The following is a 26,118-nucleotide window of genomic DNA, read 5'->3' as shown; positions in this document are numbered from 1 at the left end:
CATTCAAACAAAATTGTGTGTGCTCTTTACAGCACATCTAGTCTGATTATGTTCTGACATATCCACACTTGAAAATATGAAAACTCAGGATCAGTCTTGTATCTGTGCCATCTTGGATTTTTTGACTTTTGGAGAAAGATAGCCTCGTCTTTCTTCAGGACGGCCTCTCCGATATTGCTTTCTGGGTCCCCTTGCTGTCACAAAACATAGGTATTTGTGATTTGTATGTTTGAGCTGTAGACAAATACTAGTTCAGCTTCATTCGTAAGACCTGTATTTGTTCTGTCAAATTCTACTGAATTGCCTTAGTCATTCTAAGCCACATTTGCATGAGACTGTTTTCTTTTGGATTCAAGGCAGGTGAACCATGCTGGATTAGCACAGTCAGAATGAGATAGCGTTAGCCGTGGCCGGGGGCGTTTTTCATACTTAATGCACTTCTGTCTGATACATCGGCCGTTCCTGCACACGAAAACTGATGCAAATGCCGCTTCCAGTGCGTTGGTGCACACTGCCTGAAAAGTCTGATACAAGTCAAACAATAGAGTTTATTTCTGGCTCTAATCACTCATTTTACGTGGTATGAGAGAAAGCTGCAACTACACAACGAAGCTGTGTTCAGCTCTGCTGAGCTCTAAACATAATGTGCATCACGAGATACACCTTAGCTTTATTTCCTATGTGGGCTTTAATGACGTTCCTCAGTATCACCAGGTAAAGACCTGAGATAAATAGCACCCCGCAGTGAGATTCACACATATTCATATACCTAACATAATGCAAGAGAGTGCACAAATATGCGGTATTAGTAAAACCTGAAAATTCTTTAGCACAAGTCCACGCTTACAGGAATGTTAAGAATACCACTATGTTTAATATGGAAATGATCACTGAAAGCAATGTCATTCAGCCGAATGGCATTTGTTCTGTCTGCAGTACGACTAAAATGAAAGACTGGGTTAGAGACTGTTTTAAGTCAGCTTTAGTTTTTGCATGGGTGGGGGAGGAGAGGCACAACGGTGCCACATTCTATTTTACAATGAAAAGCAATGTCATTGTGTGTTTGTGCCCTCTCAAATGAATTCATCAGTCTTTCCTGCATTGTTGCCGTTTAAACATGAAAACATCAGTAATGAATACTCACAGCTTTTACACTGGGTCAACGAAGACTATAGTACAACAGCTGCATAAAAAGCTATGCAAAACGTCTGACAACGGAATATAACATCCAATGAGGTGTAACACTTTCATGTCTGTATTTTGCATTAATCTTACAATCTAAAGAGATGCAAGTAAAAAGATACATTTCATTTTTTGACATATCCATTCACATAAAACAATTCTCAAATGTTCCATTTTTTAAATAAAGAAAAAAAAAAACTGAACAATGTTGGAGAATGTTATGGCTCTCCAGAGAATAATTTGTCAAGTCTGGGCTGTGGTTGGGTCTCACTCCAACGTGGTCTGGTTTTCAGCTTCTCAAAAGTAAACACAGGATCCTTTGGAACAGACACTACATGCCAAAGCTGGTACAGCTAGTCGTAATAACTCTCCCCACCTCTAGGGGCAGCACCTCTGCTAGCGTTGCTCTCCTGAGTTGTGATGAGGTCAATGATGGCCGAGATGACTGCACAGTCCTTGGACTTCGTATCGCTCCAATCAACAGGCTGTGGGTTTTTAATCTTCTCCTCAAGGAGGGAGTCAAGCTCCTTTTTCAGATTCTGAAACAGAAGTAAATAAAAGATTAAATGAAGCATTTTACCCACCTCTTTTAAAATCAAAAGCTGGGGAAATTGTGCCAAGCCTCAGTAAGAGATGGGTTTTCCTAATGTCATTCCTGAGGACTTCATTATATAACTTACCAAGATGCTCTCACCCATTCAGAAAAAACAGCTATTTATTTTACATATCCTTACTGCTGGACATTTACTAAAGTCATTTAGGGTTTGCAGCCTTCAGTTACAAGCTTGGTTCCACAGTGACAGTGCCACACTGAGCCGGTGAAGTCGCTAACATTACATTACCCCTTCATTAATTTCCTTAGCAGACGCTATCCAGGGTGACTTGTGTAGCTTGTTAAGCTTAACAGTGCATTTTGGATGTGCGAGAATGAACCTTAACAAGGTGGGCGATGCGGGCAGGGGACTGAAAGACGATCCACTCATCGACGGCAATGGTTTCCTGGTCTTGGTCCTTCTGGATGGAGATGTCTCCACCGAAGAAGAGCAACGAGAAAGGTGATACCTCGGTGCAGTCGTACAGGAAGATCTGGAGGTCAGAGGCGTTTAGGTGAAGCATGCTTCCTCGAGTGGCTCTTACAGACAGCAGTAAAAACCTCCATTGAGACTCAAGTGAGACTCAACATAGTGACACTATCCAATGTGTAACAACGTGAGATACACCACAGCTGACTCTAATGACACGTACAAACCACGACACGACTGTCCCTCAGTCAATTAAAGCTACTCTCCGAGCTGCCATCTCCACAATGGGCTCATCACTCACAAGTGAATCGTGTGGAATATGTCCTGTTTCAGCTTAAACGTAGCTGCTGATTTTCTGTGCGAACCATCAGTCATCACGCTGCCAATGTCCCATCTGGCCTGACGTGGCCGACTTGGTTCTGCTAACGTGTGAAGTGAACACATTTCTCATCCCATCTTTTCTGAAGTGTGAACGCCTCTTTCAAACGGAGCCTGCAGCCTGTCTCCCCTTCCCAACAGACATGGCAGAGCCCCTGTCAGGCAGCCTCTCGGCAATACAGAGAGCTGGAGAACGAGAACAAAAACGTGGCCTTTGGAAGCTACGAACAAATCAGTGCCTCAGATAATGAGGCAACATGGAGAAGGCTGGTAGAAACATCACAAACTCACTCTCTCCCCCTCCCTCTCTCACATACACACACACACACACACCCCTCTAATCTGTGTGCACATGCCTAGAGGGTTGGACCAACAGGGCAGCACTGAAGAGCATGAAATAGTGACAAGAGGGTCTCAGGTTCAAGTCCTGTTTAGAAGACAGCTGCTATGCCCCAGAGCAAGGTATCTGACCTCAACTGCTTAGGAGACAGAATGATAGAGGGGGGAGAAAAAAAAAAGAAAAGCATGGACACCATGAACGTGTCAGCATGGTGAATGAACACCGAATAATAAAGACCCAACGGCGTGTGTGTGCGTGTGTGTGTGTGTGTGTGGCGATTCAGCTCCCTGACCCTGACCTCTCAGATCGCCGCCGGCTTCCACAGACACCGCTGAGCAGCATTTCACAGTTTCTCACCTCAGCACAAAAACAACTCCTCTTTTCCTTTTTCTGACAAGATTCACTTCTCCGATGGCCATGAAACAGATCACAGACAGATCTGAGCCACTTTCACATCCAGAGAGACGGGCCGAAAACCTTGTCGCAATGGAACACTAAAGTTTCCCCCGAATTAGATATTTAACCGAAAGCCCTGCTCTAAGAGCCAGACAGAAGCAGAAGCTATTCGTAGCACATTAATTAGAAATGAAATCACTAATGAACCACTTATAAACCACTTTCTGCCTTGCCTGTAGCCAAGCCAGTCATACCATATATCTGCCCTGCTTGGAATGCGGTAATAAATGCTCAACCATGGTAAAGCAAAGCAAATATGACAGCTCCCTCGATGAAGCCACCTGTCTGCCATTAGATGAGCACAGAATAAAACAGCGCAGAGACTCTGCGGCGTTTCCACCTGAGGCATTCTGAAATGTGACCCACACAGGGCTCAGAAACAACCAGAAATTAAGCCATGCAAACAGCTTTCTGCACATCTGCGATTTATGAGGGCTTTTTAAGACAGCCGATATGGTTGTTTACGGGCTCAGGTGCACTCCGTGATGGGCTGGGATACACAAGCTGCATATTAAAGGCAGCGGACGGCGCGGATCCACAGCGGGAGGGAGGGGTGCGAATGCAGAACTCACGCTGCTGGTCTTCATTTTCAGGTGGTAGATCAGCCAGGTGTAGTGAAACTCCGTCTCCTCGGCGTTCACCGATTTAGGATGGATGTTCACCTTCCCATCTGCCTTTGTGTAAACCTTCACCCTGGAGTGAAAAAAAAAAATGTCAAAAGCATTTCACATCAGGATAAGGAATTCATTAACTGACAGTGTCCACGGCAACTCCCTGCTTACATTTGTACATAACATTACATTATGCTCTTAGTCAAAGTTACATAGGTTACAATTTTTTTTTTTTTTTTCATGTTACGTATTTATACAGCTGGATATTTACTGAGGTAATTCTGGGTTAAGTACCTTGCCCAAGGGTACAACAGCAGTGATCCAGTGGGGAATTGAACCAGCAACCTTTCAGTTATGAGTCATGTTCCTTACCACTATGCTACACTGCTGCCCCTATATCTATTCAAGCTACTGGATATTCTTCTCTGCTCTATGGTACTGCTGCAGAGGCCTCAGTAATGGAGCCCGAAGCCAGTTCCCCACTAAGTCACACCGCAGCCTCCTTCACACTCGGTCAGTGTCTACCAGCCCATCTCAGCAGGAGCCAACAAACACAGCTGGACTCACAGAAAGAGCTTACCGTTTTTACATGGTTTGGTGTATGTTTTCAGAAGAGAAATTAAAATGAACTCATCTTTGGTTCTTTTTCACATGTCCAAAGAATCCATCATGCCGCCCAGAGTTTTAAAATATTTCATCTGTATTTACTGTTTTGTAAATGAAAAGCCAACTCACGTAATTCTGAAATGTAGGATTTGGCCACCAGGCTAACCAGTAATGCACCGTGAATCTCAGTGGAAGTGTTAAAAGCAAGGGTTATAATGTGCACTCAGTAAAATGTGTTCACAGGACTTTTTTCCATTTGCTTTTCCCTTTCAGACGGTCCGAGTGAGTCTTTTTCAAGAGTAATACCCTTAAATGATGCTTTGCAAACTGCCAAAGTCCCAGTCCAAATGGCCAGAAAGAAGCTGAATTACAGACTCTGAGCTTAAGGCAGGGATCATTTGCTTCCATCAATCCCACCAGAAACCTCTACTGTATCCGAGGTGACAGCTGGCCCTGCATGGGGGGGATGTCACTGGGGCACTGTGCAGACTCACATGGGCCTCTTCTTACTGAAGCTGGGGCGGATCTTCGCTACTTTGGGGTACAGACCGGCCACAATGACCGCTTTGATGAGCTTCTCATTCTCTGTGGAGATGCAGAGAGAGATAAAGACGACAACCACCTGTGTGCAGGGGGTGAGATACAGCTAAACGAACAATGAACTGATGGCCACAGAGTGACAGATGGGCAGACACGAGAACAAAGAGACAGAGACAGACATGGGCAGAGACAGACATGGAGACAGACAGACATCATGTACATCAGAGGTATGTGCATATCTGCAGAGAGAGACATACTGACTGGTACACACAGAAATATACACACATCCTGAAAAACCACACACACACACACACATACACACACACACACACACACACACACACACACACACAAGCAGCTTGACAGGTACTGTAAAAGTGAGCAAACACACAGACTAAATGATGACAGGACAGGGTGCCCTCTTACCAGAGTTGATGTTGGAGCTGGGGTCTTTGGGGTTCTTGCTGCTGACAAAGCCAGCACCCAGCAGGTGCTCGGCAAACTGGCCCTTCATGTTGTGCAACATCTGTGAAAGTGACAGGACAGATGGTCACATGACATGACTGTCCTATGTACTGAAGTCACAGAGACCTAACACCATACTGTGCCATCTGAGTTTTATTCATCACTTCCTTGATCAACAGCGAAGACGAGCATCTGTCCTTCTGCAAGGCCAGCAACTGCATCTTCGGGTTTCTAACGCTTCCATTTTGTAATTAACTAGCTGATGACCTGTATGCTCTATATATTCAGGAAGAGAGCTTATTGGGTGTTTTACCTCTAAATTCACAAGCATGACAGCGAAGGACAGGCTGGTTGGGCAGTGACTCACCTGCAGTGTGTTAGCTGACAGAAAGTTGTCCCAGCAGTAGTCCCTCTCAAATTTGTGTCCCCGCCGCTTGGCATCCTCCCAGCCCTGACAGGTCAATATTTTAAGATGTGATAAAAATGGTAGATAGCACACAAGCCTCATTTCAATAATCTGAACTTCAACTAAGCGTTAAAAAAGACGTTCTAGCACAGGGTGTCCTGAGGAGAAAAATTACACAGCTGTGTAAATGAAGGATGGCTGCATGATCCCCTATATGCTCTTCTCTAGCCAAAATGAGCATACCCAGAAGGCATTGACAATGGTCAGGTGATCACTCTTGGAGTTTTTGGACAAAGATTTTCTCCTCATGTCTGCAAGCTTCTCTTTACCCTGAGGAGAAAAAAAGAAGACACAGAACACTTCACATGAGAGAACTTCCATTTGCGTGTGCGTCAGTCCATGTGTGTGTGGTTATCTGTGTACGCATGTCAGCATCAGGGGTATGAAGGGAGGGGTCTTTGAAAATCATGCTGGCTTTCAAGTTTCTGTCTATGTGGGTTTGGATGGGTGTCTGTGTTTGTGAGTGGGTATGTCAGTGTTTGCGAGTATGTGGTGTGTGTGTGTTTGAGTGAGTACCAGTGGTATGAAGAAGGGGTCTTTGAAGCTCAGGCTAGCTGCGATAGTCAGAACAGGGTCGAGGCAGCTCAGCAGTGCTCCAAACAGTATCATCTTCCCAATGTGGGGCTCCACCGGCAGCCGGGCGAGGTGGAATCCCAGGGGCGTCAGCTCCTCGTCTCGGTCCAGAGCGTTCTGACCACAAGCAACACCGCTGACATTCCAACCCCATAATATAGCAGCACAGCAGAGATCAAACGTCTACATGCCAACGAGGAACACCGTTAACCAAACACCCTCTAATGGAAACAAAAAAAGCACTAGCAGGTCATTTTAACATTGAATTTTTACACATAGCACAGCTCAGTCACGTACTAACCTTGGGTATAAGGACCTATCTACAAATAAACATCTCTCTCAAAGCTCTTTTCCTCACCCACCTTCTCTTTACCCTCTGAAGCCTTCATTTTCCTCTCCCGTATAAATGTCTCCCCCCTCCACCCCCACTAAATCCAACCCCTTTCCCATACACCCTTTCCATTTAAGACATACCCATAACCTCACAGTGTCTCCCCTTTCTAGCATATCTGTCTGTCTGTATAATCCCTGCTTTTCCCCAAAAGGCCCCTCCCCTTTCCACCACACCAATCCCCTCTCACCAGGTCCATGAGGTGTGTGATGGCCAGTTGAACAGCCTGCTCTGAGGGGGGGTCCATGGCCTTGCTCAGGAATGAGGCAATGCGCCCCAGCTTGAGGATCTTCACAGAAAACAAAGACAGACAGCGCACATTGGTGGATACTGCACTCACAGACCTTCTTCATTACACCCACAGCAGCAAGACAGGAATGGTAATTAGGACAGCTTTCTAACCATTACTGATTTGATGAACGGTTATGCATAAATGCACTGATTCATCACTTTTGCATTTTAAACGAATATCAATCCCATGTATTTATTTTATTCTGTGCATACTGCAACAAGCTGAACTCTATATATCATCTTGTACAAGATATATAGATCTAAACTGCTTCCTTGCAAACTGCTGACAAGAAATGCAAGATCTGAAAGTTAACTACCGTTAAAAGACTAAACTGTAATTAAGTACTGAATTTGAGTTTATTACCTTAACTTCATACGTGTGTATAAGCAAGATAGCCAACTGTGCATGTGCAGCTAAAGATATCTAGCTGTCAAGCAACTTCAGAATATGAAACCTTTTGGTAACATGCTAGGGATTCATTAAGGGAATATACTTTATCTGCATTTATCACAGCCTCTTAAGGAATTGAGAGGACCTATTATTTAATGGCATGGATCTTCTTATCCTAATGAGGCGTTTGACTCATCTCTCTTGATCAGTTTGTTAAAAATGGTAAGAGTATGCCGTTCTCGAACAATGAAGTATCACTTAAGTAAATGAGAAGGGTTTATTTCTAGCTGTAATTAGTCCATCATTTCAAAGATAATAGAAAACTTCACACAGCATTAAAAAGACGATACACTGTGTTCTTAAAAGGGCCAGATTATTTTTTTTGCATGGAGGCTTCCATCCAGCTATGCACAAATATGAATAAAGAAAAAAATGTTTATTTTATTTTGATCATTGAACTGATTGAAAAAAATGCAAAGTATCAATATATTTGTCCCAGCCCCTAACAACCAGTCAGTAATGTCACTTAAGACAGCAACACATTCTGCTCCACCAGAGCAGGTCAGAAGCAGTCTCTACCTCACCGCATACCTCACTGCGACAATATTTACAATTGAGGAATGCTGCTGTCAAACCTCTGTCACAGGCCCCAGCACAGAATGATGACTGGCACTGCGATTACACGGCCAAGATAGAGTCATTAACGCTCAGCATAATTCATTAGCCTGCCCATGAGGAGGCTGCAGTTTGACAAACTCACAAGAGAACTCATTCCCTATCCCCTGGATCAGTTCGTTGGCATGACAGCACTGTAAATGACAGGCAGGTCTCAGCATCACCTTCTTGTTCTGATGCCTGTTGCCTCAGCATAGCCACCCACTCTCCTACCACCTGGAGCCTTTGCCCTCCACAGACCCTGCCAGCCGCACACCTTGATCTGTAGGCACAGCTCCTCCAGTGGCGTGCGCATGATCTCTGGCAGCTGGTAGGCGTCCAGCAGACTGGCGCGAAGTCCATTGTACAGATGGTAGCACTTTCCAGGCGACACCCTGCAGACACACACATTTCACACTTTGTTAGCGATGGGCACTCCACACACACACCAAATACCTTAATGAGGCAACAAATATGAGAAATACCACGATGCAGGAACTGTTTGCTGTCAGACCTCAGTCATAGATCTCAGTGCAGACGGGGAGAGTGACAGTGCAATTATATAGAGTAATTAACGCTCTGTATAATCCATTTTGTCTGTTTGGGTACAATCAGAGTCACGAGCAGCAGTTTGTGAATCTCTCACGCAGTTAAGTGGGCAATTAACGAATACACGCGCGCACAAACAAGCATCCAAAGTACACTCTTCATTGTGGGTGGGAGGCCAGAACACAGACAGAGCATATCTATTACGCAGGGATGAGTAGTCAACACAGACACACACTGCACAGCAGTTACCAGTAGGTCAGTGGAGACAAACAGTTCCCTCTTGGGGAAAAGGCAGTCATCATATGCACACATACACATACACATACAAACACACACACACATACACACACACACACACATTACCAAGAGATCTATGCCTTGCAAACAGACCTACACCAAAGCACGGTAAACTGGGCTGACGCAGATAACGGAGCATTTACGCCTCTATGGGCAGGGCGATTAGCGATTAGCTGAATGGCACTGAGATAATGGACTGACTGGGGACAGACGGTAATTTGTGGACATTCAGCGCCTCTCCATTTCAGCCACCTCTTTCAGGGTGTGCTAATGCACGGGCTCCCATTAGCTGCGGTTGGTGCTAATTGCAGCTGGGTGCAGACTGAATGGGGGGACAGAGGGGCAGGGAGACGGCGAATCTGAGGTCTTGTCTGTTCCTGCTGGAGGGTGAGAGAGAGAAGAGCTACAGCAACAGCTGCGTTTTGGTCAGCAGATTCCTGCTACCTTCCACCCCCGGCACCCGCCCCAAAACGCAGGCACCTTACACACTGCACCAATGAACATCTGCATACCCAATTCAAAGACATCTGTATTACCATGGCAATGATGCAAACCACCTATCACAGGGGCGGCTGGTTCATTAGCGCCCGTCCCATGTGCACAGGAGGCTGTGTTCATGACTATTTATTTACGATGCGGAGACCAAAGGCCAAGCCCACCACCATCCTTTCACCACCCCCTGCACCCTGCTGCAGGGACTCATGTCCCAGCCAACTCTCACTCACAAGGTCCGAATCACCACCATCAATCTCACCCTGTGCCCGTTCCCACCTCCGGCCCTGCCCCTCAGGATGGCCATGGCAGACTCCGCACAAACAGACAAACACACACAGCATCAATCATAGACACACACAGCTCGCCCAGAATGCTTACAACCGCAAGGATTCAGCGAGAAAGTGTTTCTGCTTTAAGAGCCCAACTTTTATGCTAATCTACTTTTTCACCCCAGGACCCCGAAAACGTTTACCAGCCACCACAGACTGCAAACGTAAACATTTACATTTACATTTATTTATTTAGCAGACGCTTTTATCCAAAGCGACTTACAGAAGTGCATACAGCAAGTATAGCGAACAAATATATAATAAAACAACCCTAAATAAATAACCAAACAAGAATTGCATTTAAAATCTATTTTAAAGATGTTTTTCAAACCATCATGTTATTTTTATGAAGGCTTTAAAGAAAGGGTTACCACATGATGAATTAATTGCATTATAAAGGAAGAATTAATTGTGTGTTCAATATTTTAATTATACACAATACTTGTGCATAAAAGATTACCGATGGCCATTTTTTTCCATCTTATCAAGACCCAGCACAAACCTGCTAGGGACCCATTTTAGATTCTGACAATGAGTGTCTGTATTTTCAATGCATTCAAACTTTAGAGAGAGAGAGAGAGAGAGAGAGAGAGAGAGATAAACATGAAAAGGTGGCATTTAGGAGGGCAGCAAGCAAGAGAGAAAAAAGAATGCAATAACAGAGAGGAGAGAGAGGAGGCACAGGGAGAATGAAATCAATACAGAGGAGTGAACGAGATTGACAATTACTGACATACAGAGGGAGACAGAAAGGGATGGTGTGAATGATATTGGGATAGGCTGACTGGGTCAGTGTGAGCTTGTTACAGGAAGACATACCTGCCAGCCCGACCCCTCCTCTGCTTGGCATTGGCCAGGCTGACCCACTCCGCCGTCATGGTGCTGATGTTGTTCTGAGTGTCAAAGTGTGTCTCTTTAATTTTCCCCCCATCGATAACATACACCACATCATCAATGGTGATGCTGGGGGACAGAGAGAACAAGGTAGAGACAGAGAGAAACAGCAAGAGACAGAAGCAGAGATAAACATCAGACAACCCATGCTTCCTTCAGTTTCACAGAGACACGTTAGAGAACACAGCAACTCAAAAACAGATCTCAAATTCTTTCTAAAAGGAAAAGTTTTGCTTCTAAAATTAAACACAGTTTTTTTTTTTTTTTTTAGATTGGCCATGCCTCTTTAAGTGCTACGGTATTGTTGTGAATTAATTAGCAGCCTGTGTGTCATAGCGGCTTGTTAAATCTGGAGTGATGACAGCGATGGTTACAGGGCTGGTGACAGTATGATAATTAACCAATCCGATGAGTCTGTTTAAGCCCCCCGAATCTGTGTGACAGCTCCTGTTTTAGATTCCTGGCAGGAGCCGGAGTGAGACATGAAGCGAAACGAGCAGACGCTCTCGAGAAAGACACGTCGACAAACCTGGTCTCGGCAATGTTGGTGGCGATCACGATCTTGCGCACACCTGGAGGCGGCTTTTTAAACACCTGAGAGGACAGGGGAAGGGAAAATTATTCAGAGCCACCATATGGCGTTTTCTAATCACAGGCAAAATCTGAAGTGCAGCTCACACTCTAACTATTGAGACGCAAGAAAGCTTACTGCTGGCATGTTTAAAAAGGGCATATTCAGAGAGCAAATGAGGAGCTTACCTGGGTCTGACTGACAGTGGGCATCAAGGAGTGCAATGGAATGATGACAAAGTTTTCTGAAAGACAAATGTCAGAAGGTCCTCAAAGATAGGCATTACCAAGACTTTTTTGACACTGAGCTACTTAACTATACTGGATAGAGGAAATGAAGTTTGAGCTCACGAGGGGCACTGAAGCTGATGGCTGGTGACAAGACAAGGGACACTCATAAAGCAAAGCTGTCCTCTTCTAGGTAGGTGATAAGGTGTATAGGCATTAATATTACAAGTAGGCATAACCCCGTACTCCTATAACCCAGCTTAAAGATGCCTAGTTACATGCAGCTGAGAACTAAAATCAAACAGTAAAGACTCCAAACTGATAACGTCATATTCTTATTTCCCCTTTTGATTTTCTGTTGGCATCATTCTTTAATATATCCACGAGCATCACTACCCTGCACCACTGTTCTGGACATATGAAGACTATCACATGACCCCTAAACCCACTCTCCGACTGAGAACGAGAACCCCTGCCTTCCTTTCCTCTGGCCACCTTCCTCTGTATCCAGGAGACCGATCAGGGCTACTGGGCATACTCCTCATCCCTCCTTCCCAGGATCCACCCTTCCATGGCAACCAATGCACTGCAGATGCTACCTTACACCCCAGCAGATGCTGACCCTGACTGAAATCATCCTTAATTTATAATGCTACTTTCTATCCCTGTTGTCTATCCCTGTCTATTTACACAGAGCAACCCCCCCCCTCAAAGATGCCCTAATAAATGTGATTGTAACAGCTTTCACAGACGCCATCTCCTTAAAAACAAACAGGCCGAGGGGGACAGCTCTCCTACTTTGTCTGGTTCATTCTAAGGTTTTGTCCTCCTTCCCTTGCTGAAGGGAAGCTGTTTGTTACTGTTTCCTTTTACTTGCTTTGTAGTGGCTCTGAGATTGGGTTTAGCATCACTGTTCTTTCAGACTTTTTAAATGTCTAGATCACCGTTTCAATTTCACCTTTGATACTGTCATACAATACACAGACCTGAACTACTACATGCTGCCTTGATCAACAAATGACTAGCTGATCTTCTGCTTATAATTTCTTTTCTTTTTCCTTGATGTAAAATGCTCTCTGACAAACAAAAATTTTCTTTTGAAAATGACCAAGATATCCAATAAAATAAGGGTGATTGAAGCCAGTGATGTGCACTGTAGATGTGGGATATTGCTATGAAATAAATTATAACTCTGCTTTTCTGCATTTGGCTTTTTCATATATTAGGGCAAATAACAATGACAAGGATGAAGTAATACATAAAATATAGTGAACAATAAAGCAGGAATTTGTACAGAAATTCAACAAGCATAGTCCAGTGTGAGAATCATGCTTTTGAGGTGCTGGCAGTCTGTTGACCCAACAGAATCCAGCCCACCATGCTGAAGGGGTTAAGACATCATTAGACTCTTTCTGACCTGTCAATTACTGAACCTCATTATTGCATTGTTAGTGGGGGAGATCACCAAATCTGAAGTCAGAGACTCACTTCAGGCAAGCAAGGCTATCCTTGAACAGGCGTATGGTGTTGGGATGGAGGTGTGTGCTGTAATTACAGAGGTGTGGTTACCTGACTTGAACATCTGCTGAGCCATAAGGAGGTCATTCAGGCCACTGATGTTGTCCCAGCCAGGCAAGAAGACAAGGATGGCCCCTTCCTGAAACAACACCATACCATCAATCACACACTCAGCCACACCACTGGCAGATCTATCAACACCCCACACACACAGGCACACAGGCACACAGGCACACATACACACATACACACATACACACACATATTAATGAGAAGCCTATTAATAACACACACTAAAATGAGGACCATCAACTCATTCAAGCGCACACACATACACACACACGCATTACCGGGCAATCAATAACAAATACATGCACATGCAAAAAATAAAAATGCCAGAGACAAGAACATGCACATGAACACTTATGTCGACAGCATCAACCTCTCTCTCCCACACACACACACCTTCTAAAATGTGCATACACTCATTTCAAAATGGATTCAGTTTTTTTTTTTTTTTTTGTTCTAGGCTGCCTGGGAAAATTGATGTTTTTTTTTTTATTATTTTTTTTAAAGTTAAGTGCACAAAAAATGACTGCAGATTGCAGCACTTTCTGACTATTGTGTCAAATGTGACACCGAGATTCACTGAAGAGGACGCTTTTGACATAATTAGCGAAAGGAAAAAAACAACAGAAATATTTAACTTGGAAAAAAGGTCAAGCTGAGTCTTGTAAGAGGACGACAAATGGATTCAGGAGAACGGCGTGTTATGTTCGCTCCAGCAGCCACAGAGTGCTATTTTCGGTACGTCTGCCACAGGGAACGGAACCCCTTCACAGGCCTGCTGCAGCAGCATGCTCCAAGCCCTGTCCCCTCTCTCACCGCCTCTCACTCCCGCCCCAAAGACCACCGAGACCATCCAGGACGATCAAAGGCATTGTAACCTTAAAGTTGTTTTCATTTCAAAAGACAGATGGGGTGAAGTGGGGGGGTTGGCGATGCTGCTGGTGTGTGAGCGTGGTCGTTTCAGGAGGATTCATGACCCAGATTCCTCTCGCTTGTGAAACCAGCCTGACAGACAGAGCGCGCTTGGTATTCCCAAACCTTATGGTTAATTAATGGTAATTAATCTCAGCTTTCCACTGCTGAGACTTTCAAGGTGGCATAAGTGACGCAGAAAGTACGTCACCTCGACGCCCCCCACCCCCCCTGGCAGCAAGGAGGGGACAGCGAGGTAAGTGGCAATTAAAATCAGATGTAATATCTGGTCACAGCATGGCAGTGACATCTCATGTGCACTGCTTCCTTTAGCAGTTCCAGTAAAACTCCAGCTCCATATATCAAGAGTTATTTAAAAACACAGGCAGTTTCATTGCCCCATGCCAAGATGAGGACATCTACTACTGACATAAATAATGCAGTCTATGCGAAGACTGTAAAGTAAAATCTTTTACTGACGCTTTGGATAAAAGCGTCTGCTAAATAAATAAATGTAAATGTAAATGTAACAAGGTGAGAGGCCTAAGGTTCTGAGAAAAAACATGATGGTATCACGATAATCTAGCTATTCATACTGGAACCTGGCTCTTTAACACAGAGCCAGAGGGGTATAAAGGTATCAGTGGACAGAAAGGCTGCCATGTTCCCGAGATAAAGTCAGCGAGATGAACAGCCCTCAGAGGAGATGGCGATAACAGCGGTACGCAAATACAGCAGGGCGCTGCGCCTCCATCAGAAAGTGCAGAGTGATGTCAGATCAAGCTCAAACCACCAGGAGGCTTGTGGGAAACGGAGTCTGTCAGACATGCAGGCCTGAGTGCCTTTAATCAGATTATCCAGTGCCAGCAATGATCCAAATAGAGGAGGAGAGGATGGGAGAAAGGGAGGAGGGGAGAAGAGGAGACGACAGAGGAGGAGAGGGGAAGGGATAAATGGGGAGGAAGAGAGGGGGAGGAGAAGAGAGAAAGAGACAAGTGAAAGGAGGAGAAGAGGGGAGGAGAGGGTAAAAGCACGGGAAAGGACACAGGGTGGCTCCTCCACAGATGCAGTTTAGCACTCATCAACCTGCAATCCTTACAAGGCTCCTAAATCAATGAAGCATAGCTTCAGTTTAAAACTTGGATCAATGAGCAATTCAGGTCCCAACTAATCTGCTGCTACTAACGCTGGGGAAAAAAAATCCATCTATTCAGTGAAGTGAAAATAATATTAATGGTGAAAATATAAATATCTTTTCTCTTAAACAACACACCAAGCCTCTGACCTATTTAGTGAGGGAACGAGCTCCAGGGGGAAAAATGAAACCAAGAAATTGGAGATTAGTTAAAGTGAAGCATTTTAATGATGGAAAAATGAAAAAAAAAACTGGATCTGCACCTTTTAGGAACTCACCAATAACTGTGATTTTCTTGCCTTTTAATTTGATATACATTGCTCTGTGGCATCTTTTGAAACAACCAGGCAATGAGTTATAAACCCATGACAGCTATAAATAAGCCCTTCTAATTTACTTCCGTTTAATTTTCATTCCTAAGAGATATATTACATTTTGCTTTGAAACACAGGAACCAATCTGAATAGATAAAAACTGAAAGGCACACTTGGATTTGCAAGTCCACACCACTACTGATGTTTCCACAGCTGAGATACAAGCAGCCAAATTACATTACCTTTAAGAGACCATTTTTAAGATAGGAAGGGTTATTATTCCAAATACATCTTAACAGTTACGTAACCTGTGTGTTAATTTGCAGGACGGCTTCACTCCACTGTACCTCTACTGTCTTCTCTGTAAATAACAAAGTAAACTAATACTGACTACACAAGAGGAATCTGAAGATTTACACCATGTTTCAAAATATAAGTGTTAAAATGAGGTTTTCTGCAATTCATGCTGCATTTCACATGTCCAAGGTTTTAACCTGACTGCTTCTGTTGTACTCCTTAAATAAAGTAGGGCACTGATGCATTAGTGGTTGCTAGTGTCGAAGTTCTAATAGTTGCTATGCCCTCGGCTCTATGGACTTCAGAATCACGTAAACAACTCACGTCTTCGTTCAATACAATGTATCGGATCAGCTCCACTATCAGTGCTAGGTCAATCTTATCATCGTCGTCCATCACCTCCAGGACATCGATTGTACTGTCTGAGTACCTGGGGGAACACAATAACAATGACAAGGAGAGGGACGGAAGTCAAATAAAGTGCAGAATAAGTCACCGTGTGATCAACTGAGAACCAAGGGTAAAGTCGAACTTCTTTATGGAGTGATTCAGGGACAGGAACCTCTAGCTGCGCATCGGAACTAAGGTGAAGGCTCTGAGTGCAGCCATTTCCAATGTCAGTTCAAAGCCGTGTCGCTCCGCTCCCAATGTCCAGAGCCCCCCCCCCGCGCCTCGTCTCACCTGTCCCGCAGTGTGCGAGCGTAGCAAGGCCAGCTCTCCCGGTACTCCTCCTCCTTCTGCTCCTTCTCGGGCCGGGACATCTGGCCCTGCATGAAGCGCCGCTTCCAGCGGGGTCGGCGGTCCTGGGTCTGTGGCCTGTACCTGCCAACCGGGCGGAGAAGAACTTTCAATACTGCCAATGCCGGCTCTGCGGAAAGCAAACCTCCCCACAATCGGCTGCCTCGGTTTTAAATGCCGTTATCGGTATGCCGATTCAATTCAAACATAAGGCAACTGACAAGCCTGGTCACCATGTTTTCCCATGGTGCAATTGTTCCGCTGGTTGTTGGTCTCACTCGATAACACAGCCCTGTCTCATTCACTCTAACGGCGCAGGACTAGATTTGACCAGGTGAACTCACTTGACTGTAGCCTCCTCTACACACTACCTAGAGGTTGCAGCTACATAGGTTAGCCCTCACCTAAGCATCTCCACCACATCCTCCAGCAGGTACTCCTTTACTGGGTAGGTGAAGCCAGGGATGTGGATCATGGGACAGTTGCCTGGGGAAGGACAGCACTATGTGTCAAAACATGTCAGAGCACATTATTTTCACTTCCCCGTATGTGTGACTAGGATTTTTCTCATCTCACACCCACGAAGCTCTCACCGAAATATTTGGAGAACTTCTCAGCGTTGAGTGTGGCACTCATGAGGATTATCTTGAGGTCATCCCGGACCCGGGTCAGGTCTTTGACAATGGTGATAAGAACATCCGACTGCAGGTTCCGCTCATGGATCTCATCCAGGACCAGGTGACTGATGCTGGATAGGTGGCTGAACAGGAGAGATTGTCCAGTGAGAGAGGTTACTGCATGTCAGACCTGACGGCACCAGGCTTCAGCAACGTGGATGTGTATTTCAAAGAATGAAACAATTTTTAAATGTGAATTAATTTGTCAGGGTAAGCATTGCCACTCATTCACTGAGTGGTATGCCTTTGTCCAGTGCAAATTGGAAAACTGGAGACAGATGAGTAAGGGCAATAAGACTTCATACTGGTTTACCACAGGTGGCTATTGCAACATAGACTGACCAGTTATTTATTTACAAAAACAAAACAATTTGGTAAATTAACAACTACAAGAGTGATACCAGGGTACACCATCAGTACAATCCAGTTCTGTGCATCCTCCCAATGCCCTATGCAGCCAGCCCAAATGCCTATTTAAAGTAATGGCCAGACATCCTGCTTGAAGAGTTCATTCAATGTTTTTTTTTCATACCTTCAACTCATTTAAGAGTTATTCCTAACCAATTTTCACTGTTGAAATATTTAAAATAATTCAGACACACCTTTTGCACAAGTCAATCAGCATCTGCGTTTGTCAACTCAGAACAGGGCTCTAAACATTTTAATAGTTCCAACTGACAAAAAATCTGACAGAAACATGTTTCTCGGGTGTAACAACTTCTGAGCATGTAACGTTCACGTTTCTCTAGCGTTCTCCTTTCATCCCGTCTTTTCAGACCTATGGCAGATGCATCTATGTGTGTGTTACATCCTCAGTGAGCTCAGCAGGGACTGTGTGAAGTGGAAGAGCCTCGCTGATATAACAGCAAGAACAATGTCTGCTTGAAGTCTCAGGGTCCATTCCCATTATCATGCTTCTGCTCAGCCTTCCTGGTATAAAAGGACTGACTAGGAGAACTATTTAGCTGTTGTAAAGTGAGAGGAAAAAAAATATTTCAAATCCTTTCTGTATACAACGTCTGTCAACAGGGAGGTATTGTGTCAGCTTTACATGCAAGTATCAGCGGTAAGCAGCCCCTTCGCTTTCCATAAACATGAGCGTTCAGAAGACCTTGTGTCTTTGTGCAGCTGTGCCGCCGTGATACTGCTGTACGCTGATACAACACATAGGTCCCATTCAATTGGGAGCGGGGAAGAAAAGACTGAAAGGTAAAGACAGAAAGCACGAGAGAATGAAGGGGGGGGGGGATGGAGATGAGCGAGGCGGGTGCACACTCACGGATCTGAGCGGAGCCACTGCAGGATAATACCCGTCGTACAATACAGCACGGAGCCTTGTTTCCGTGGTAACCGGCTGGGAAAACAGAACAGACAAGTGAAGAGTTGGGTGGGAGAAGGTAAGAGCAAAAAAAAAAAAGAAAAAAAAAAACACAGAAGCCTCATCTGTAAAACTGCGTATTCAGGTCGTTTCAAATAACCATTTTTCTTCCTTTAACTGCAGAATTGTAGTCACTTTGGACACTCGCTACAGATGAACCATGTGTAAATATCAACTGTCCTACAGTCATATTTATGGTGAAATCAACAGGTACCATTTACCACAGAATCCTTAGTGGAGAAGTTCCGATGGTACCAAAAACAAAAGCAATTATCAAAATAACTATTAGTGTATCCAACTACAATATGAAGGGTTCTGCCAGAACAAGACAAGCGGAATATGCACCATTCCAGCACCACCCTGGCATTGAACACTATACTGTTAACATCTCAGCTAACCTCTCCCTGTCTCTTCTGAATGAAAATAATCCCTCCCTCCCCAACCTCAGTCTCATCCCTCACTCCTAAGCCTCACTCTCCTCAGTCTCCTCTCTTGTCTTCTCCTCCCCTCTCCTACCACAGACGCATCCTTCTTTTCCTTCCTCCCTTCCTCCCTCCCCAGCAAACTGTGTCATTCCAGTCTCCAGATGAGTGTCTGTGACCCTGTTGGGCCCGGGAGAAGAGTGACTCAGACAGCGATGTGCTGATAAATAATACAATAAGACTCAGTAGAGACTCAGTGGAGACCTGATGGTGCCCCCCCCCCCTCCCCCAACCAGCCACAAGGAGACCTGAATGAAAAACATCCTCACATCGGTTTCAATAACAACATCCATTTGCAGGAACAGAAACAGTAGTTTTTTTTCCCCCCTTGCTCGCTGCAGCGCAATCTGGATATTACTTCCCTGCCCAAGGGACCTCACAAAAAGGCTTTGTGAGCCTCAGCTTGTTCAGATATGCTGTATCTGTAAATTACTAATGAGGATCAGGGAAAAACTAGGCTGGCCAAAGCTTTTCCGTTGAAGAACACTAAGGGACAACAGAGGCTTCCTCCACAATTGACAGAGTGGCAGGTGTTGCCCTGCTACACCACTGCAGCACCGGTTTGGATGCAATAACTCCCCCCAACTCTAGGGAGCAGCGTTGTGGAAGCCATCTCATTACACACCAAACAAGCCATGATTTGACAGCACGAAGAGCACCATCCTTTCCCGAAACAACGCGAGCTGCCAGGACTGCTGTGTTCAGCTGAAGTGCTGAGGAAAAACAAGCAGGTAAAATGTGGTCTCTTAGCCTCTGCGGCCCAAACACAGCTCTGTTCAAGCCCAGCTGCTCCTCTGTCTGCGCAAAGCCCTTGTCATGCTCGAGACCGTCTGGTAATTACAGCAGATCCCAATGAGGGAGCAGCAGCCCCAGGGTGGCATGAGGGAGGGAGGGAGAATAAGCGGGAGCCAGTGAGGTGGAGAGTACATCTGTCTACTCCAGACCCTCTCCTCCAACACCCTGCCAAAAAAACAGACCCAATTATCCCTGGTGAGACGCCCCTGCGCCTGCACGCTCCACCAACCTCGCTTAAAATTGCACTCACAGAGTGCTTCACCTCCACTTAAAACATATCCAAATTCAGGCAGCAGATTCGAAAACAACAAGCTGTTTCACTGGGTAAAACTAAGAATTGAATCCCCCCCCCCAACTGCCATCTAGATTCAAGGTAATTTGCATAATTGTTTTAAATGTATTTTCCATTTCAAATTTGAATATGAAAACACACATACTTTTTCTACTTTTGCTTTACTTTACATACCCGCACACTCCACCACCAACTGCACTCTGACAATGCTTTTGAAAAAGGCACTATATCAAATACAAATTTGATTTGACTGACACAGGCTAATGGGATCGTTCTTCTGTGTAACACTATCCAAAAAAAACAGAAGCACAGTCCCAACTTTTGAGAAGGGAGAGGGGTGCTCTGCAGTGTTGCCACTGGATTGCTTTCATGTTAGACTTTTTTTTTTTTTAAACACAATCACTGCATTGTCCTGTACTCCAGCTCTCCATCGCAATGATTATTGACGAGGTGACTGACAGTTTGAATCTTCTTACCTCTGCAGACGGATCTGGTACCCGCAAGAGTTCCCCTCCCCCACTGTCTCCGCCCTCTCCGCAGACACCCTCTCTGCCACCTACACAGATAACACACAATGCATCTGAAATAGCTGAGAACACCTGAGAAAGGCCAGAGCACACCTGACACAGGCATGAATACAGCTGAAAGATCAGGACACACTTGGGACAGGTGAGCATATGCCAGAGAGAGATCAGAACACACCTGACCAGATTATACATATTAGAAAGTTCTTAAAAAGTCAAAAACATTTGTAAGATTTAACAACATTACAACCACATCATCTGCTTTAACACAATTCAAGAGTCAACTGTCCCTGCATACTAAGTCTCAATAACCATTGAGACTGCAGCGCAGGAAGTGTACTTACAGAAATGGCACTGATGCGCCGTGGTTGGGTGCAGACCACTCTACAGATGGAGCCCATGCCCCTCTCAATGTAGTCATCAAGAATGAACTGGGTCACCTGGGTAGTCTTTCCACATCCGGTCTCCCCACTCACCACAAGCACCTGGTTTCCTCGAACTAGCTGGACAAGCTCCTGATCAAACACAGACCACCCCAAACAGGCACAAGTTAGATACGAATATCTTTACTTCCAATGTGCTAAGTTCCAGTCATGCTAACGGTGGGCTGATCCCTTCAGTTCTCAAGAGCTCAGCTCTGGTAAGAGCTCTTGCAAGGGTAAAGCGGTGCAGGCTTACTTATTGGACTTCTTCAAGAGTCACAGCATTTGCAGGTCTATTCTAATGTAGTCTATGACCCTCTAAACCCAGCGGCCATTATCTTGATTATGTGAAACTGATGCTCTTGCTGTAACTGAGACTTCCTGTAACTAAGATTTAAATCACATAATATTAGTTGGACAGATGCAGCACCCATCACAGAGGAAAAATTGCTGCAGTATGGGCCATTTCTGGGGAAAATCTCTCAGCTCTGGCTATTTTTCTCCATTTCAGAAATCTATCTCTCTCTAAATCTCTATAGGCCATCAGGGCTCTACTCAACTCTTCAAACACAATTGATCCAGATAGAGCCTTGGCTTTTTTTTGGCAATTTTAGCACGTGTGTCAAAAGGGGACACAAACTCTTCCAAAAGTGCTTTCAATCTACACTTGATTCAATGTACTTTATCCAAAAAACAATTGAAACTACTTGTATGAACAATCATACACTGGACTTAGTTAATTCAAGGGAAGGAGACAACTAGACGAGTTGTCACTAATAACCCTGCTCAGTCTAGCTCTTAAAGCTACTGAATAAACTGCATATGCCATTACTCCATCACATCAGGTTTACTGCAATGCCTTAATGTCTGGCAGGTTAAAGTGCTGTCTGTCCACTGGCATATTAGTCCAGAATTCTGATTATAAACTAAAAACACATAAACCTTGTTTGCCTCTTTATAGTCTTCCTAAAAGATACCAGAACTACTTCTCCTTACCAAGACAAAAGAGGTCATTATTCTAAATAACCCTGCTATACCCGTGCAGTGGCAGAACGATGACTACATGCTCCTCTTGTAGCCATTTTTCTACAGGGTTTCAAAAGAAGAGAATGATTTACCTTATGTTCGGACATCTCCCAACATTCAAATCTACATTCTATAATCTATCCAAGGCTGGAAAATTGTGAAAGTGAAAGTGGGTCAGTGACACTCATTTGGTGGGCATTTGGTGATGAGTAAGAGGTACCTTTGGTTTTCATGTCCTTTCAACAAAATAGATTTATATACTGATCTGACCTATGTACAATGTCCAGCTGCAGCTGAATGAGTGAGCAAGACAACTGTATCACTACTCTGATAAAGACATCAATGAAACAATCAATGTAATATATATAACAACTATTTGTTTTAAATAATTATGGTCATGATATAAGCATTTGTGATAGGAAAGGCTTGAAAGCTCAGAGCTTATAGGAAGACGGCAGGTGCCATATCTGATCAATAATGGAAAAAGACATTAATGCAACATGGATTAATAATGCTCAAATGCCTAAAATGACAACAGCCTGGGTGAATTTAACTGTTAAGTAACCCAATACTTCTAGTAGCTTGAAAATGCAGGAAATGATTAACAAACACAAAGGTAAACACAGCACATTTTGGTGGATTCCCACTATCAAGAGTCACATTATCTTTTGTAATTTACAGCTCAGTTTAGTAATTTAATCTGATAAACTGAGTATTTGCTTTTAAGACTTCTGCTGCATTAGCACAACTGCTTCCCTGGCTGCTGATTTTTGTAGTACAACCAAGCACGGTTAATGGTTATCCATGAGTGCTGTTGTTAAATTTGGTCATGAAAACCTATTACAATGTGTTTTATTTTCTTAAACTTTTATTAAAAGATATCATTACATGGGCACCAGTACAGTCTCAGGCCAGAAGACTGTTCACATGGAATGTGATCTACAATCAAAACAACTTACATTTTCCTGCTTTGATCCAAAGAATGTCAGTGGATTGAGATGAGTTGGAAAGCCTGGGGAAGGGTAGTCCCCAGGACAAGTCTAACAAAGTGCAGGGGTTTAGGATATGCTTCACCGTTCCTGCACACAGTGTCATGCGGTAAGTCGAGCTGATGGGATGGAGAGAGGCTCTATGGAGATGGGTCCATGCCCAGTCCTTCTGGGGGGGCATACTAACTTTGGGTTTTCTTATCTTCCTAATGAACTGATAAATGTGATTCATTGTTTGTTTGAGTCTTTTACCCCTGCTCAAGAAGTTGCATTGAAGCAGAGCTGTATGCCCATCAGAAGAGTGGCTTAAGTACCTGCCTGGCAGTAACTTGTTATGTCTGGTGGAATGCTGGGAGCAAGAGGTGCAAAGTGTTTAAGGAACTAGGTCTGTAACCCAAGGTCGAATCTGTCACTGTACCCTCAGCCAAGTTACTTAACATGTACTGATTCAGGAAATAGCCAGCTGTTATAGAACATTATCCTACCTCTTTCATACTGTACGAGGGTAGCTTCTCCCGGAATTTCTGGAAAATAAATTGAAATATTGAAATATATGTGCAGTCAAAATGATTGCATACATAAAGATTCTTAGGACCTCAAGACATGAAATAGCATCAGTGCTGTAATAATACTTGCACTTGTACAATTGTAACAGCTTCTCACCAACATCTCCAGGTACTTTGGGTCATCTCGTTTCTGAAGCAGATCTCTCTTCAGCTGCTGGTCTAGACTGGACTCTCGGACAATGTCCTGGGACAAATACTCAAGGTCTTTGTCCTTCTCTCCCTCCTTAAATTCAACTGGGGTTGTTTTTTTCGGAACTTCTTGAGGAGGCTCTTCACCATCAAAGTAGCTGAAACCCATAAGCAGTTGTAAGCATGAGACTACAGTGAATGCAGGCATGAAAAACAATTTCCCTTTGGATAATTCAACAAGCTGATTAGCTATTTGCCTTTGTGAGATACAACATAGAAATATGTAAACTGTTAAACAGACAACTTACTGTACAAACAGTTAAAATGCCTCGTCATGTACATTACTCAGCACACATTCTCTTGGCTATTACATCTTGGTATGTCAAAGAACATTTCATGGGTTTTCGCAAACCTTTATATGAGTTGCCATCTTGATATTATATAGATACTGCTGCTCCACATGGACTTAGGAAGAATGTGATGCTGAAGAAGGTCCAGTGCACTCACCTGTGTCCACTTGTGTCAGGTGCTGAGCGCCAGCTCTGGGATGTGGAGGGGTCCGCATCCCTGCCAGGATGGTGAGATTCCCTCTGGACTGTGTTCAACAGCCTAGTGATGTGCTCCTCCCTAGACTCGTCCATCTGCACTACCGCTCTCTGTAAAAAGTACATGATCAATCAGTGGTCAGCTATCCATTATAACAGACTCGCACCACCTGTACTCATTTTAGCTTTTCATTTTGTCACACTCCATTTGCCAATAGAACAGGGACGGATCAATACTCACCGATTTTCTCTCTTCTTCTTTCCTCTTCATGCCTCCCCTCTTTGCGTACCACAAGCCAATCTCTCTGCCTTTTAGGTGGCCCGGGTGCCGACCCCGTGAGCCACCGCCGCTTCCCCGATCTTCTCGTGATTCCCATCCCGAGTTGCCCTGGTATCCCCCACCGCTTGACCCAGCTCCTCTGTCCCACTTCTCATCGTTTCCATTTCCAAATCCTCGACCACCTCTTCGGCCTCGCCTATTGCCATATCCATAACTCATACCGTCCGCTAAAATCGCGTGAAAGCTCCTTTCCTTTCCTAACGTCAAATATTTGTGCAATTGTTTATCCAATTTATATGCAGCCCAGCTCACCCTGAACTCGAGGTAGGTGGTCTAACCAAGACAACCCAGCACTTGAAGCTAGCTAAAACTAGCCAGGTAGCTAGCTGATCGGTTTTCGAGAACTAACCTAGCTAGCCAACCAATCAGCAACATAAAATCTGCAAGTTAGCAAGCTAGCACAATATTTTCAATATATCACACATATAAACAACTGAGGACCTAATACTTACGAGCAAAACTAAATGAAGGCATTTTGGGGAAAATAGCTTTTCAGGCTACCCAAAGCATCCCATGTATAAAGCCGACACATCCGGCATGTCGCGTTTAAATGACGACATCGCCTATGCGCTTGATTCAGGTTCACTCATCACGTTTTACGAAGATTGGTGGACAGAGGCAGACTTGTCTAACCCAATAATAATCGCATGCGTTGCATGTACGTTGAAAAAAGATACGCCTGAATTTCATCAGCTTTTAAATTGTTTGGAAGTCGAGCAATAGATCCGTCATATATTTGGCGTTTTGAAATGGATGGGTATCTTAGTTATTGAAACATACGTGTGAAACTATATCAGCTTGACTGTCTAAGTATTCAATAATTAAACTGGAGAACATACTGTAATGAAATCAACAACAGCAAGCAACGTAGCAAGGTAATTTGTAAACCTTAACAGACACCTATAGGCTATGTATAACAACTGGGAAAAAAATCTCAGAAGACTTCAAACAAGGTAACATTTCATCAGTATGAAGGGAAGTTCTGTTGATTCCGGAATTAACATGTCATTTAATATGCATCTTATACAAAATATGTGAATATGCCATTAGAGATACAATATGTTACTGTAGAGTTATTTTAGAGAAAAGATGCATTATACGGGTGAACATGGATTACAATGATAAACAAATCTTTTTTTTCAAAGGTCACAAAAGTTAGTTAAAGTTACTTTCAGTTATTATATTTGAATTTTCAAAAAACCTTTAACAAAGGACTTCAAACAGGTTATCAAGGTTATAAAG

The 26,118-nt window shown here is 44.1% G+C and overlaps 1 protein-coding gene across 2 annotated transcripts; it reads right to left on the bottom strand.

Moving 5' to 3' along the window:
* Nucleotides 1-27: 27 nt before the first annotated feature.
* On the bottom strand, nt 28-25,324 carry dhx36 (DEAH (Asp-Glu-Ala-His) box polypeptide 36). Of its 2 annotated transcripts, XM_036537456.1 has the most exons (26): nt 24,778-25,324; nt 24,499-24,647; nt 23,960-24,149; nt 23,782-23,820; nt 21,204-21,374; nt 20,812-20,891; nt 18,668-18,742; nt 17,305-17,471; nt 17,116-17,197; nt 16,655-16,795; nt 16,298-16,403; nt 13,298-13,385; nt 11,690-11,745; nt 11,460-11,524; nt 10,856-10,999; nt 8,644-8,761; nt 7,221-7,319; nt 6,583-6,756; nt 6,250-6,336; nt 5,968-6,051; nt 5,562-5,661; nt 5,090-5,180; nt 3,951-4,071; nt 2,116-2,268; nt 1,559-1,721; nt 28-194 (listed from the first exon to the last, which is right to left on the bottom strand). In XM_036537456.1, exons 1-26 carry the CDS (start codon nt 25,033-25,035, stop codon nt 91-93), a joined length of 3,105 nt encoding a protein of 1,034 aa, XP_036393349.1. In that variant the 5' UTR covers nt 25,036-25,324; the 3' UTR covers nt 28-90. The 2 variants fall into 2 exon arrangements, with proteins under 2 accessions (XP_036393349.1, XP_036393350.1); XM_036537457.1 differs by lacking the exon at nt 28-194 and having other exon boundaries at nt 1,500-1,721; nt 24,778-25,323.
* Between the last annotated feature and the right edge of the window lie 794 nt (nt 25,325-26,118).

The sequence above is a fragment of the Megalops cyprinoides genome, chromosome 9 (assembly GCF_013368585.1).
Source record: "Megalops cyprinoides isolate fMegCyp1 chromosome 9, fMegCyp1.pri, whole genome shotgun sequence".
Classification (NCBI taxonomy): domain Eukaryota; kingdom Metazoa; phylum Chordata; class Actinopteri; order Elopiformes; family Megalopidae; genus Megalops; species Megalops cyprinoides.
Note: the sequence above shows the minus strand (reverse complement) of the source record. Positions and strands in the feature narration are given on the sequence as shown.

What these genes read in the sequence shown, in the direction of transcription:
- dhx36 (XM_036537456.1), bottom strand. Translation starts at nt 25,035, where the DNA reads ATGAGTTATGGATATGGCAATAGGCGAGGCCGAAGAGGTGGTCGAGGA. An exon ending in ACCCCTTCTTCATACCACTG is followed by an intron (nt 6,337 to 6,582) that starts GTACTCACTCAA and finishes TTTTCTCCTCAG; the next exon opens with GGTAAAGAGAAGCTTGCAGA. An exon ending in TTCAGTAAGAAGAGGCCCAT is followed by an intron (nt 4,072 to 5,089) that starts GTGAGTCTGCAC and finishes TTTTCACTCCAG; the next exon opens with GGTGAAGGTTTACACAAAGG.